This window comes from Octopus bimaculoides, chromosome 1, assembly GCF_001194135.2.
Source record: "Octopus bimaculoides isolate UCB-OBI-ISO-001 chromosome 1, ASM119413v2, whole genome shotgun sequence".
In the NCBI taxonomy this organism is placed as follows: domain Eukaryota; kingdom Metazoa; phylum Mollusca; class Cephalopoda; order Octopoda; family Octopodidae; genus Octopus; species Octopus bimaculoides.
This window is the reverse complement of record NC_068981.1, coordinates 109,105,128-109,120,978: the sequence shown is the minus strand read 5'-3', so window position 1 is coordinate 109,120,978 and position 15,851 is coordinate 109,105,128. Positions and strand designations below refer to the sequence as shown.

At 35.7% G+C, this 15,851-nt stretch overlaps 1 protein-coding gene across 4 annotated transcripts in view; it reads left to right on the top strand.

Moving 5' to 3' along the window:
• LOC106868485 (enhancer of mRNA-decapping protein 4) overlaps positions 1 to 14,867 on the top strand; it is a 54,946-nt gene extending 40,079 nt beyond the window's left edge. For all 4 annotated transcript variants that reach the window (XM_014913781.2, XM_014913783.2, XM_014913779.2 and 1 more), the window contains 9 exons: positions 632 to 710; positions 854 to 1,088; positions 5,432 to 5,584; positions 6,453 to 6,568; positions 7,076 to 7,241; positions 11,610 to 11,796; positions 12,279 to 12,495; positions 12,705 to 12,868; positions 14,335 to 14,867. In XM_014913781.2, coding sequence (XP_014769267.1) covers positions 632 to 710; positions 854 to 1,088; positions 5,432 to 5,584; positions 6,453 to 6,568; positions 7,076 to 7,241; positions 11,610 to 11,796; positions 12,279 to 12,495; positions 12,705 to 12,868; positions 14,335 to 14,515 — 1,498 coding nt within the window. In that variant the 3' untranslated portion in view covers positions 14,516 to 14,867. The remainder of the gene's footprint in view (positions 1 to 631; positions 711 to 853; positions 1,089 to 5,431; positions 5,585 to 6,452; positions 6,569 to 7,075; positions 7,242 to 11,609; positions 11,797 to 12,278; positions 12,496 to 12,704; positions 12,869 to 14,334) is intronic.
• The last annotated feature ends 984 nt before the right edge of the window (positions 14,868 to 15,851 follow it).

The window sequence follows — 15,851 nt, the reverse complement described above, 5'->3', positions numbered from 1 at the left end:
CGCCAGTTGATGGAGTTTATTTTCTGCACATTTTCAGTGTTTATTGTACCTGTACATCCTCCATGTACAAAAGCTTGTTTCTCTGTTAACCTTCCTCTGATATTGCTGCACGTTTTATTTGTTCAAAGCTTACATCAGGTGCATCTTATGGAGTTTCTACCTACGCCATTTCTACAGATCAAGCAGGGCCGTTTACCTGAAGGGATTTGTGATTTGTCTGCCTTCCTACTTACTAAGACTTTGGTTTTTGCTAGGTTAACTCTAAGGCCATTTGATTCTAGACTTTGATTCTATACCTGGAACTTCTCTAGTTTTCAATAAATTTCTTCATTTTGTAAGAAAACACCAAATTTTTATAAGGAATGGTACAATCTCAAGATATTTCAAGATCGGCTGTCAGCATGAGTTTTTCTTTATCAGACTGCAATGACATTTGATTATGAGTTATTCTGTGATTTGTGCTTAAGTAATCAGATTTTGATTCTGTATTTCTTGTATGCCTTAATATTTATATTGCTTGTATTTTATTGTATTTTGTTTCACTATTTGTTGCTTTACACTTTATGAAAAGTTTCATATTTGTTTTTCAACTTGTATTGGTTCTATTTTCTCACCTACATTTGATCTGTAGTGAGCCAGCTGCCCCACCAATTCATGAAGCCCCTGTTCAGATAATCCGAGAAGTTGTTGAGCCACAATCTTTGAAGGATGTAAGTATGAGGTTGTCAAAGTTTTTGATTTCAGTGTGTGTGTTTGTATGTGTGTATTTGTGTGTGTTTTCTCCTAAAAAAAAAAAAAATCTTTTTTTTTATACTTCTCATTTTTCTTCTCTCTCTTTTTTTTTTCGTTGTAGATTCAAGCAATGCTTTCTACTATTAACAATAAGTTAACAAGATTTGAGTTGCTTTCTCAGCAAATGCAAGAGTTGTTTATACAACAGCAACAACAGTTGAAGCAGCAAGCAGCTTTACAACAGATGGCAAAGGTTGCTGTTACTTTGCCAGTCCTTGAGCAGCACTTAAAAAGCATGGAGAATCGAATGACTGGACATTTTGAGCGCTTAATGCACCAACAGTCACAAAGGGAACGTATCCTTAAAACTTATACTTACTAAATGTAACACTTAAAGAATTTTGGGACCTGCACTTTAAGATTATAGCAATTTCTCTTAAGAACTGTTATATGTAATATTATTGTAAAGACAACCTGGTTGAATAATGCTCCTGCATTTATGATTCATATACTGATGGTATTTTATGTTCTTGGAAAACTCATGTAACTATTCCTTTTTTAGGATGGTTAGCTTTTTTTAGGATGGATGCAACTCCTTGAAGCATTTATGAAAATTTGGCTTTAATTCCTTGTAATTTCAGTTACCTTCTGTGGATCAAACAATATATTGGGATATCCCGTAAATAATGTTTTTTTTTTTCAATTGCATGAACTAAAAGTTGGAGTGGTATGGGTTAAACTACTTGCATCTTGCTATAAAAACAGGTAGTAATTTTACCATGATCTTATTCTTAGTGCAAGTTTTGAAGAGTGCAGTTCGATTTTAACAGTTATTTTTTCAAAGCTATAATGGAAGTAGCAAAGGAGCATAATTGGCATATTTTGCTTTATGGGTTCAATAAAGGCAACAATGCAATGGAAAGTGTGTGGAATATTAATGCAGTATATGGGGATTGGGCAACAAGTGTAAGCCAGTGTCAATGGTGGTTCCAGAAATTCCGAACTGGAACTACAGCCTAGAAGATGAGCCTCATCCTGGAAGATCTGTAGAGCCCAACGAGGATGTCCTGTAAACCCTGGTGGAACAAAATCCCATTGTAACTGTTGAGGAACTAGCAGAGAAGCATTCAACCATTCATGGACACCTGTGTGCCATTGGAAAAGTCAGCAAATTGGGTCAATGGGTTCCTCACAAACTTTCCGAGTCTAATCACTCGCAGAGAGTGAATGTATACTTTTCTTTGCTGTCATGTCTCATGAATGAGCCTTTTTGGGACTGAATAGTGACTGGTGATGAGAAATTGGTTCTCTATAAAAATGTTAAGTGCTGAAGACAGTGGGTAGGGAAAGGAGAAACACCAGCACCCTAGGCTAAAGAAGGTCTTCACCTACATAAGTGTTGTTATCTGTTTGGTGGGATATGAAAGGTTTAGTCCACTTGGAACTTTTAAACCCAAACCAAATGATAGCAAAGAAGATCTACTGTGAGCAGCTTGAGCAGCTTAAGTCAGCACTAGAAGAAAAACAATCATCTTTATTTTCAAGATGAAAGATGCTCTTCCATCAGGATAATGCTCAGCCACATAAAGCAAGGATGCCATTCCAAAGGCTGGAGCAGTTTGAATGGGAATTGATGCCCCACCCACCATATTCGCCAGACATTGCCCCATCTAATTAGCATTTATTCTGCAGTCTTCAAAATCATTTGGACAGAAAAAATATGAATTCTGTAGATGAGGTGAGAAGTATTTTTCGTCATGGACAAGTGAATTTTGGAAGAGGGCCTTGTAAGTCTACCAGATAGATGGAAAAGCATTGTAAGAAATGAAGGAGAGTATATTTTAGATTAAAAAAGAACTTTATCTTAATTTTGAAAAATAAAAGATGTATAAAAAAACACATTATTTATGGGATGACCCAATACATTATTGGTTATATTGTAGCATTGTACTAGACTGCTGGCTTGGGACTAATAATAGATAGTATGTAAAAAGGATAATAGGTAACTATTGCAGGTTATTATCTTGCTGAGAACTTTGTAGCTTAGTGTTGGTTCCTCATTTTGATCACAAATATTTTAGACCTCTAGTTTAGTGTGCATATGACTCTTTATACCTAAGTTCATTATAAGCCTTGTAAATTTTTTTATCAGGTGGATCTTTAATAAGGCTTGCATTAACTAACTGACTTAGACACCTAATTTGCTACTGTATGTGTTGTACTAATATCATTAACTGTATCTGCAACAGCTTGTGCAGTAGTGAGTGTTGCTCTACTTAGCTAGTTGAAAGAAATAATTTGAATATTTTTTATACTCCTGAATGAAGATGCAGTTTCTAATTCTTTGTCTGAAGAGTTGAGAGAACAGTTTAAAGCATAAAGCATTAAACAATGAGTAATATGATATTTTTTTTATGTTTAATCTTAGTTGATTCTGATAATCTAGTTCTTTTATTTTTACTTCAAGTAGATTCAATTCGCCAATCTTGTGCAGAGATAGTTTGTCAAACTTTAGGGAGCAATCAGCTCTGGCAGCCGATGCATTGTTCTTTCATTGTAACTTTATTATGTTTTTATTTATTGTTATGAGTTGGCTAAATCTAAAATGTTCAAAGTGCCAATTGAGTTCATTTCATATTCTAATTGTGGACTATTTAAATATTCCTTCATTAGCTTATTTGTGTAAGTTGCAGGATATTAAATGTCTACTGGTTAACTGTGGTATTCTTTTACTGTTTCAGTTCCTGGACTGTCAGTATTATAAGCTAACTTATTTCATGCACACTGGTTTATAAAACAAACTTGACTATTCAGTTATTCCCAAATCCAACTTTGATGATTATAATATTTGAATACTCCCTTCCATTTGTAAATTGACTATCAGTGAACCATCCTAGGAATGGTATAACCTTTACAACACAACTAGGAGTTCTGTTCTCTCTCTGAACATTTAATGACCATTACAAGGCAGAAGGGTCACTACATCTAGTAAGTCAACCTCTCTGGTGACATGATAAACCCTCTTCTCATTTTATTAAATGAATAGTGTTGTAGGTCTAAATGCCCCCTAGTAAATACCATTGTTTGGTTTGTGGAACTTATTGAAGCATTCAGTTTAAGCTACCAGCTCTGTGGTATTGCAATATCACAATGTGTCAATATTCACTGCACCATGAGGTGTCAGAGTATACAAGTTAAAAAAGTATTCCAGCAGAGGCCTACTGCCAGGTAGTACAAGAGCCTGGATGCTTGTGAGACTGTCCTACCAACTGGTGCATAATCTCATGTTCTCTTCTCCACCAGTTTGTGGTTGATGTTCTTGTGAGCACAAGATTTAGAAAGCTTTATGCAAAGCTACTGATTTACAACTAAGTTAAATGTTACAAGTATTGAGATAGTGGTTAGTAGTAACTCAGAAATGTCTCCCCCTCCCCTACTCATGTTGAAACAAAAAGCAAATTGAAAAATTTGAAAGATATGAAAGAATTAGAATATTCAATCCATCCTTTCTTCAAACAATCTGATCCAGTGTCGACTAGAGTGACATCAGTCCTTTGATCTTCTAACACATTCACATGCATTCTAACATGTAAACTATGAGCTCTCACCTGGACGTCCTTATATGTAAGCCAGACATCCTGTTTTTTTTTCTGCAAAATAAATCTCTAACTCTATACATAAACTATCTCTTGTGTTCAGCTGAACTTTCTGCTCAAACTTCACTCTGAAAAATGATGTTTCTACATATATTGATTCCTAGTTGCTAACTCACCCACTAGTTGCTAACTCTCTACAAAGCTCAAATGAAACCAACAATAGAATGCTTCTTTCACATCTGGTACAGTACTGCTGCTGATGCACATACAAATATCCTAAACTGTGTTAAAAAATTACTTGACTAATTAGTATGGTGTTACTTACCAACACTCAAATTTAATGCTCCTCACTCACTATTTTCTACCAATACTATATGAATTTATTCTTCTGAGTTAGCTGGTCTCATGCCATCACCAGTCAGGCCCATCCAACTTATCTCTCCCCAACTTTATTTACTGTTAGTCAGAGGGAAAAAGCAGTGTCCATGGCCCTTTGTTGGACCAACATGATTCTTGAGAGGGAGTGGAAAAGGAAAGTATCTTCTAACAGGAGACTTGGGACTGAATGTTTACTATAGTCAATTCCACTAAAGGTGCCCACATGCTAGGTGGTGGTATAAGGTTAAGTCTACTACTCCAGTGTGCTATAATGGGATTTCAACTCAGAACACAAACAGTTGGATAAATCCTGCCAAGTATTCTGTCTGACTCTCCAATGACTGCCAATTTGCAGTTCATCTTGTCTATTCCCTCCTTGCTGCCATACTAATTGTTTTGCTCAATTCTTCCTGCATAGAATGCCATTTGCTGGAATTTCCTGTTTGCCCATATTTTTCTTTAGTTGTTGACTTCTAGTCACTCAAAAACATCAAAGGCATTGATTTAACATGTCTCGGACTCTAGAGATTGAAGATGCTGTTTGTTCTTTCAGCTAAGAACCATTTATAAAAAAAAAGTGCATAATACATTAAGTTTTTGACTATCACATTATTTAGACATTGCATTTAAAATAATCTTGATGGTATTTTAAGATCTGCTACTTCTTGACTAAAAAAGAACCAAAGACTTGAATCAATGAAATCTAGTTTCCCTTAACTATTCAGACCAAAGATACCAGGAGATTTTGAATGAAACTCAGTCGTATGATAAAAAGCATGAAGCACTAGTTAATACTCTTTGGCAAGCTGTGGACACAACTCTAAGGAAAAACCTTGAAATGATGGTTAAAAGTGAGATGAAAAATAACGTTCTTCCAAGTGAGTATGTTTTCATTTTCCGATCCAGGTAGTTTTGAATGAATGCATTATAGTGGATAACGATGGTGGACGCTGGCTATAGATTAATGATTAAAGATTATTGTCTATGATCATCTTCAGAAAATGCATGAGTTTGGAGACTTGAAGTTTGCAAGAAGGCAGAGAGAGAGAGAGTTAAACACACAATTGAAATTTTGATTAGAAATTAAAATTTGTCTAAGAAATTTACATACTGATATTTAAACAACAATACTTTATTAAAGAGCTTATCCAGATTTTTTTGTTCAATCTCTTTCTACAAATTTTAAAATCCTTTTAAAAATTTATCCTAGAGTTACTCTTATTGCACTAATTTTCACTTAGCTAATTGGTTACACTTTTTTCTTCTAAAAGAAATAATTTCAATGTGATCTAATGGGATTCAAAGAGTCCCATTTTCTTCATTGTTGAGAAATGAGATTGAATTCCAACTGCATTAATTAAACAATCAGATTTATTTGTCTTTATTTGTTCAGATACTTTATTAACAAAATTGTGGATATTCAGATAAAAGAGATAGTAATGTTTTTCTGTCTATATAAAAGGAGCTTAACTCTTTAGATGTGAAACAGTCTATGAAGGTAGAATAGTTCATAATTTGATCAGATGTACAGTTGTAATTTTGACAAAGATTGAATTGAGCTATAGAGGCAGCTAGGAATCAAGAGCACCAATTTCCAAAAGAATTGAAATTAGAAATGGATTTAAAATAGTTGGTTGATGTTAACCAGAATAGAAGCAGATGTAACAAGTTTTAGAATTTGGTGAGGATTGACTTCAATTTTGAGAATTAACACATTTCCTTTTTTCTTTGTTTCTTAATTATTAGCCATGATGCAGTCTTTGGAATCTATCAAGATGGATTTGACAAGAGAGGTGGCCCAGAAATTATCTGCTTCTGATGCTATTCTTAAAGAAAATCTTGCCAAGCTTGTTCGGAATAGAGTGAGTATTTGCCTGCATTCTATTAAGTTGTAATCATAGCAAAAATCTCTCAAATATAAATTTGAGGAGCAGTGCATATTTATTGAATAGCTTCATTTTTAGTAAAGATTGTTTGCCAACAAAATGGCAGTCCTGGTTTCATTTTCCAATATCTTCATTGTCCTATTGTGAATATATAGATATTCTTTGGTTAATTCATCTTGAAATCTATATTTCTAATGCAGAGCTCTTATTCCTATCATGGTGTTGTAGGAGAAAAATGTATATGTTTACAGGTAATTAGTCTTAGGTTTACTGATTCCATTTTTAATTCAGAGAATTGTATTTCACATATGGCCTAATTTCCTCAGGATCTTTGAAAATAGAAACCACAAACCATTATAAGGAGATATTGCAAATTCTGTCATGTTTGTCTTTGTTTTATCTCTTATGAAAATGTTCCTATCTTTTTATTTTGATCTTTAGAAGTCATATCATTTTCCATTTATAAACTTCTTTACATTTCAGCAAACTATTGAAGCTATTGGGTCATCTGTTGGGGCAGCAATTGAAGTGCCCATTCAAACAGCATATCGAGAATCATTCCAGAATATTGTCATCCCTAATTTTGAAAGAACCTCCCAAAACATGTATAACCAAGTACACGACACATTCCAAAAAGGAACCAAAGAATGTAAGTTGCAATAAGCTACACTAGATTAGCTGAGTTAATTTTTATTGTTTTGTTGTAGTATTTCAGTACATGTGGGTAAAGCTGGTGATCATTCCAACCCAGAAAGTCATTTAACTTCAGTGTATTCCTGTTATAGTTTTGTTCTCATCAAAATCTGCAATCTTTCAGAAATCTATCCCAATTTATGGAGTTATGTTATGTTGCTCCAGTCCTAAGAATGGTTATGCCTGCCTTTTTGACCTCATGGGAAAGAAACAACAGAGGCAGGTGTTAACAATCAAATACTTTATCAATTTGAGTACCTCTCTTCTCAATGACTAAGCTGTATGGTTTCTATAAAATCATACTTGCTTTTCAATGTCTTGCACTAGTGAACTGTCACTCTTGAGAACTTCAGAGAGAGAGAGAGAGAGAGAGAGAGAGAGAGAGAGAGAGAGAGAGAGAGAGAAACTTTGCAAAGAGTTTTTCTTACAAGACATGGTCAAAGAGAGCTTTGTAGCAAAATGTCCCTTGGGATGGAAGTTTCCATTTCAGCATCACTCATTGGAAATCTGTTCCTCACATTACATCCACTTTAGTTTATCTCAGAGCTTAATAATACTTCTAACATTCCTCTTGTACCTTCTGCACACATGCAATACAGATTCCTCATGTCAGACTTACACTATACATAAATAAAGACCTTGACATCATCTATTTGGTCAGAGAATGACCCTCATTGTAGAATGATGGCACTGTAAATTAGTTTCCATAAATGTACACTGAGGACAGACTTTTTTTATGTGTTCCTTGAAATCAAGGGACCACCTACGATATGGATATTTTTTCTGACACATTTACTTACATGTAAATCTCTGTTTCAGTATTTTAATATTTATCCTGTTGTGATGGCATCATTCTCTTGTTCTTTAAATTGCTTTTGCAAGACAACTCTTCTTGAATAACTATTTGCACAGGATAGTTATATAGCTGTTACCTTTGTTGTTATATGTTAGTATATACACTGATTTCACAGCTAACATATTTTCTTTAGATCTATAGGTTCTTATTTGTAATAGATATGTTTTGGTACTGTCTAATCTGTATATCTAATCTGTTTTGGTAAGTTTCAATTTAATTTCTAATACTTAGGTGACAGTGAATAGTTGAAAATGTCTTATAGCTTTACCAGCATTTGTTTATTAATACAAGGTCAGTCTAACTGAAGTACTTGCAATGTGGACGCTTTTGTTTGCAGATGTTTACTGTTACAAATAGATGTCATTGATGAGCAGTACTCATATTAATTCTGACATAATGTGTGTTTGCTGTTGTGAGGTCAGGAAGCTGTACATAGGTTAAAAATCCTTTTGTATATTTACGTTTCCAAAAATATAGATATATATATAAATTAAAGTAAATTTTGGGGATAAATTTTCAAGAGAGTATGATAGTGAATACAAGCAGCTGTAATGGGGTTCCTCTAAAGGATCTCTGGAGTAATGTTACTCAATATGGTGCATAGCTTGGAGATCAATCAGCAGGAAGTTTCTTCAGGCCATGCTGTTACTTCTCCATATTGAGAATTCACAAGTATGATACTATGGACATATTTGAATGTTGCAGAAAGAATTACACGAGGGATTCTTCAAGCTAAGTCAATTGGTAGTAGATCTAGGAGTAGATCTAGGAGTAGACCAAGAATGAGATGGTTAGATAATATCCACAGTCTCTGTTAGTCTTGCTTAGGAATCCAGCTGGGATTCTTAATGATGGTGCCTGAAGTTTCTACTCCTGCTGCCACCCCTCCCAAAAATAGTGGACAGAGAAGAAGGATGTTCAGAATTTACTCTGACATTGTCTTCAATCTGTTAGGTTTCTTATTTCAATGTAGACTATGTAAATGTCTCTTGATCAAAGTATTGTTGAGTATGTGGAGACATATTTCCTGACATCTAATGTATGCTTTTCTTTTTATTTTAATAAGTTCTAGAATGCTGTGTCTCTTATATGTGGGATTATATATTATTAAACATAATTTCTATTGATAGCATTTATAGCTAAATAAACTGATCATCTCTTGGAATGACTAAAAGTGTGTGGGGGAAAGATCAGATACTGTTTGTTATTTATTCATCATCATCATTGTTTAACGTCCGTTTTCCATGCTAGCATGGGTTGGACGGTTCAGCCGGGGTCTGGGAATCCAGGAGGCTGCACCAGGCTTCAGTCTGATCTGGCAGTGATTCTACAGCTGGATGCCCTTCCTAATGCCAACCACTCCGAGAGTGTAGTGGGTGCTTTTTATGTGCCAGCGGCACAGTGGCCAGAGGAGGCTGGCAATGGCCATGATTGGTTGGTGCTTTTTATGTGCCACCAGCACAGGTATCACAACTACAATTTCCATTTGATTTTCATCTTGATGTTGATGTACTTGACTCAATAGGTCTCCTCAAGCACAGCAGGTTGCCTTACGATCCAAGGTACTTTTGAATGGGCTGGGGCTGGTTATGTGAAACTGGTGTAGGATACAGCTGTGAACTCACTTTATTTGTTGGGTCTTCGCAGTCACAGCATATCTCCAGAGGTCTTGGTCTTTCGTCATTGCCTCTGTGAGGCCCAACGTTCGAAAGTCATGCTTGACCACCTCATCTCATGTCTTCCTGAGTCTACCTCTACTCCGGATTCATTCAACTGTTTGAGAGTGGCACTTCTTCACACATCTCTCCTCATCCATCCGTAGTACATGACCATACCAGTGCAAACATCTCTCTTGCATGCCTCATCTTATGCTTCTTATGTCCAACATTTCTCTCAGGGCGCTTACACTATGTTGTGTGTGCACACTGACATTACACATCCAGTGGATCATAGTAGCTTCATTTCTTTCAAGCCTACACATGTCCTCTGCAGTCACGGCCCATGTTTCACTGCTGTAAAGCATGGCAGTTCGCACAAATGCATCGTACAATCTACCTTTCACTCTGAGCGAGAGGCCCTTTGTCGCCAGTAGGGGTAGAAGCTTTCTAAACTTTGCCCAGGGTATTCTTATTCTAGTGGTAACTCTCTGAGCATCCACCCCCACTACTAACTTGGTCACCTAAGTAGCGGAAGCTATCAACTACTTCTAGTTTCTCCCCTTGGAGTGTGATGGAATCTGTGGTGTTTATTGCCCCTGTGCATCTGCTGCACACGAAAGCTATCTTCTCGGTTAATCTTCCTTTGATGTTGCTGCAACTCTTATATGTCCATAGCTTACACTGGGTACATCTTATGGAATTTCTACCTATACCTTTTCTACACATCGAGCAGGGTCACCTACCTGAGGGTGTGATGTGTTCGCCTTCCTACTTACTAGAACTTTGGTCTTTGCTACATTGACTCTAAGGCCTTTTGATTCTAAACCTTGCTTCCACACCCGAAATTTCTTTTCTAGTTCTGGTAGTGATTCTGCTATGAGGGCCAGGTCATCAGCATAGAGGAGCTCCCAGGGGCAAATCGTCTTGAATTCCTCTGTTATTGCCTGGAGGACTATGATGAATAAAAGGGGACCGAGGACTGAACCTTGGTGGACCCCTACTTCTACCTGGAATTCTTCATTATACTCATTGCCAATCCTAACCTTACTAATGGCCTCTCTGTATAGGACCTGTACAGCCCTTATTAACCATTCGTCAATCCCCAGTTTCTGCATCGCCCACCAGATAAGGGATCGGGGGACCCTGTCAAAGGCTTTCTCCAAGTCCACAAAAGCTAAGTATAGGGGTTAATCTTTAGCTCGGTATTTCTCCTGCAGTTGTTGAACCAGGAATATGGCATCAGTAGTGCTTCTACCCTGCACAAAACTGAACTGCATCTCATCTAAGCAGACTCTTTCCCTAATGAGATGGGCTATGACACTCTCCATGACCTTCATCACCTGATCCAGCAGTTTGATACCCCTGTAGTTATTTCTATCTAGAGCATCACCGTTACCTTTGTAGCAGTTGACTATGGTGCTGCTACGCCAGTCATTGGGTATGAGTCCATCATGAACTACCTGGTTTACAATATGGGTGACTAGGCCATAGCTCACACCACCAGATGTTTTAAGCATCTCAGCAGTGATTCCTGATGGGTCGGGGCTTTTCCTGGCTTCATACCCTTAATTGCTTTATCTACAAGAGAGCTGTCTATTTGGATAGCTGGTCCCTCTACGCGCTTTTACTGAAGGTTCATGGTATAACAGGTCAGAACATATAGGAATGTAAACACTATAACACTATAGAATTTTGATGTATTCTTTTCACATTTATCAGTCAATAAGTGAATGTATTCAGCTTCTATTTAGCAAACTGTACATTTTTATTTGGCTATTCGTTATTGATAACTTGTTTTATTTTCTTTTAGACTTGGTTCAACTTCAGCAACACTTAGAAGTTGGTCGTCGAAGACAGATGGAGGTTTGGGATCCTGTAGTTTCTCAGTTGCAATCAACTGTTGAGATGTTCAAAGGTTCAACTGAACACCTACACACTCATTTATTATCAGTTTTGGAGAAAAAACTAGAAACTGTTGTTACACAGTCATTGAAAGGGTAAGATATCTATTTTTTTTTTAATTGTTACAAAATATTTCCTCTCACAATATAAATGTGAAATTATATACTCAGTGTTCTAATGATTCTGCCAGTTTGCTGTCTTAAAATGCTTTGCAACTGGACAGGGCCCTGGGATGATGGGATCCTGGGGCCACAATGTGTGTTCAAGGTGTTGATGTTCACAGAGTCTTGCAATTTGCATCAGTTTACACAGACCACTGTCTTCTACTTTATCTTGGTGAAAGCTGCAGTATAGCAGGTTAGGATTATTACATCCTATTCAATCCTGAACATTCTGTTAATATTAGCAATTCCCACCAAATCTGTAGTCATATAAAAACAAAGTGGATTCAGTCAGTTTTGGCTTTTGGGTATTAATTAAATACATAAGCTTTCAAACATTGAAAATGTGTTGCTTAGTGATTGTCTAGTGCTGCTCTTATATTATAATTGCTAAAAACCTACTCTTTTATACTTAGACTGAAAGACACTTTACTTCAACATGTACGAGAAGTTGTGAAGGATGAAGTGAACAAAGCCATGCGACTCCAAGGAAACACCATTAGTGACAATGTATTAAGCGCAATGCGTTCGGGAGCTGTGACCCCAGTGCCTGGTACTCAAGATGTCCACATATTACAGAATCAGATACTGCGACTTTTAAACCAGGGACAGATTAATGCTGCTTTTCAACAGGTGAGACTCATTTTAAGTAGAATATTTTAACTTTTTCAGAAAAAAAAGATGTTGAAATAAATTATAGTTTCTGGTAATTCTTCATAATCTAAGGGTTGTAATTCCCTTTATTTAATACAAATGAATGTATAGTTTCAATTTATAAGTGTTTTCTCTTGAACATTCTAATTATTCTTTCATTGTTCAATTAAATTTTTTTGTTATTTTAGGCCTTGTCTGCTGCTAACCTAGAATTGGTAATACTTACTTGTGAGAAAGCTAATCCAGATCAAGTCTTTGGACAAATTCCCTTCCCATTGCAACAACCTGTTCTTCTATCTTTGATTCAGCAACTATCAGCTGATATTGAAACACACACTCTATTGAAACAAAAGTAAGTTCTTTCAGATATTCGTTTCTTGTTCAGAACACAGGTATGGCTGTATTTCAAAGGTGCATCTTTTTATATAGGCACAGGCATAGCTGTGTAATAAGAAGTTTATTTCCCTACCACATGGCTCTTGGTTCAGTCCCACTCTGTGGCATCCTGGGCAAGTGTCTTCTACTATAGTGTAAAGCCAAGCAAAGCCTTGTGAATGTATTGATGGAAACTGAGAGAAGCTTGTGTGTGTGTGTGTGTGTGTGTGAGAGTTATATATATATCTACTATAATAATACTCTTTTGTTTTTCTCCGTCACAACATATGAATAAGGAAGGAAGGGGTGATGGCAGGCTAGTAATAGGATGATGAAAAAATCAAACAGCATTTCAATTCTGTGTGTATATGTGTGTATCTGTGCATGTACTAGGGAAGCATGTGAATATTTGTATGTGTGAACCAACAAATGATGATCAGTGTCACATCTCAAAAGACAACTACTAGATAACATTGACAAGTGTATTAATTTGAATTACCATCTGTATTCTATCTTTTTTCCTTATTAATATATAAAATACTACAATCAGACATTATTTTTGATGGTACTAGGCCAGCAAGTATATACATATATAGATATATATTTATGGTAACAGATGCTATCAGATTTTGTTATTCATATAGTGATTAGCAATTGTATTATGTTTAAAACCCTAGTTAAAGACAGAACAGAACAGTGGAGCATCAATTTTGACTGTTGTCCAATGTTCAAGCGTACAGGTTCTTTCTCATTGACATCAGAAAGTGGGGCATAATCGGTAGTAATTATCTAAACATTTCAGAACATGTAAATATTGGTATCCAATTTTGGCACAAGGCCAGCGTTTTTGGGGAGGTGATAAGTTGATTGGATTAACCTCAGTGATCCACTGGTACTTATTTTATTGACCTTGAAAAGATGAAAAGTAAAGTCGACCAGCTTGTTTTTTTTTTTTAAATTTTGGGGTAACTATTTTACAAGTGAATTGGTTGTTGGTAAGGAAACTATGTAATTAAAACAATGCTGGGAGAAATAATTTTGTTATGTTTGCTTTACTAATTACATTGAAAGGTCTCTGTGTAAGACAGATAGGGCCATTCATACTCAGTTGTATTGTAAGGAGAATAATATTACAGTATATATTTGTAATATTATATTGTTTATAGGTATTGTTTTTTCAGGACCATAAAAGATAAGAAAAAGCAAAAACTAATTCCTGATGTAAAAATTGTGGTTTTACTGAATTGGTAGATTAAATTTAGTTTGTTAAATATAAATCTTATTTGAGAAAGATTGAATACATTGTGTGTTTGATTGAAAGACTTGTAAGGTATTACCTTATAAATTGGACTTGAATGACCTGTAAGATAACTTAATTACTCTGTTAAAACTCTTAAAACTGATATAAATCTATTACTGAAGAGCTCCTTTTTAATTTTACAGGTATTTAGAAGAGGCAATTGTCAGCTTAGATACAACCAACCCAATCACTCATGAACACAAAAGAAGTGTGCTCAGTGGCCTTATCCCTAAATTGAACAATTTCATCCAATCACATCCAAATTCTCCTGATCGCCGATCAATCAGTAAACTCCTCATGCTTGCTCAGGCACATTTTAACTAAAACTTAAATTGCAAACTTTTCCACATTCTTTTGCTCTTCGACCTGTAAACCTGGGTCACTATTTGTCAGGTCTGCTCACTGATTGCAGATGTGTATCTGGACATTTTTTAAAATTTATATTTTTTAAGTTCAAGTAGCTGATCCTTGGTAAAAACAGATTGTGGCTGTCAACTAGCTGATCCGTGTTACAGATTGTAACTGTTAACTGGCTGATCCATGATACAAACAGATCATAATTGCAGCTGTGATAATTTAGTCAGTTTCTCTCACATAATGCACTCACCAATGCATTTGCATTTCTTCATGTATAGAAAAAAAAACCAAACCAAATAAAATAAACTCATTATAATCATTCTTTTTTAATATAGATTGAATTTATGTATGTGCAAGGGGTATTTTTATATTATTCCTTGAAAGATATTTTCATATTTTCAGCATGAATAGATTTTTCTTTTTTATCTTTATGAATGTGTGAAATTTGGTCTGAAAAGTAAATGAATGCAGTTTTAGTAGAATGCATTACTGTGGCCAGAGTTATTGTCAGCAAGTCATATGTTTATGTGTCAATGTAAGTTTATTCTTGTTATTTTGTCAAATGCCCTACAGGTATGTATATGTGCATGTGTATGTATACTTAAACTGCTTCATCATCATCGACCAAGACATTCAGTTAATATCCAATTAAAACCAATTTTGAAAGCTGGTATAACAGATTTGCTTGATAGTGTCGAGACATTAACAAGTTTTTATTTGAGATTAAACTATTCAGAATCAAGACAAACTGACTGAAAGAGGTATTTGATATAAAAGAAAGATGAAGTACAAGCAATAAAAATCAAAATAGGTAAAATTTTTACTAGTATATTATCTTTCTACTTTTTATTAGGTTATTTTTTCTTGATTTAATATTTAATGTTGGTGTTCCATTTGACATGGGTTGGACAGGGTCTGATTGGTCCAAAGACCACATTGTACTCCAGTGTTTGCCTTGGCATGGCTTCTTTGGCTGGATGCCCTTCTTAATACCAACAACTTAACAGCATGTTCTGGAGTTGAGGAAGGTAGAGGAGTGGTGAAGAGTGAGCTGGATAGTAGTGATACAGCTTACTGGGAGGATAAGAGAAAGATGGGTAGTCTACAAGAGTGGTAGGTATAGAGGCAAATGTAGTGCATGAGGAGAGCTAATTTGGTGGTTCAGTGGGATGGGATGAATCACTAATGTGAGTGAGGAGAACAATAATAGAAGAATGGCTAACAAGTGAAATGGTTCCAAGTAGCAAGAAATATAGAATGGTCTCAAGATGGTGGAGTCGTGAGAGAGAGATGTTGATGGTGC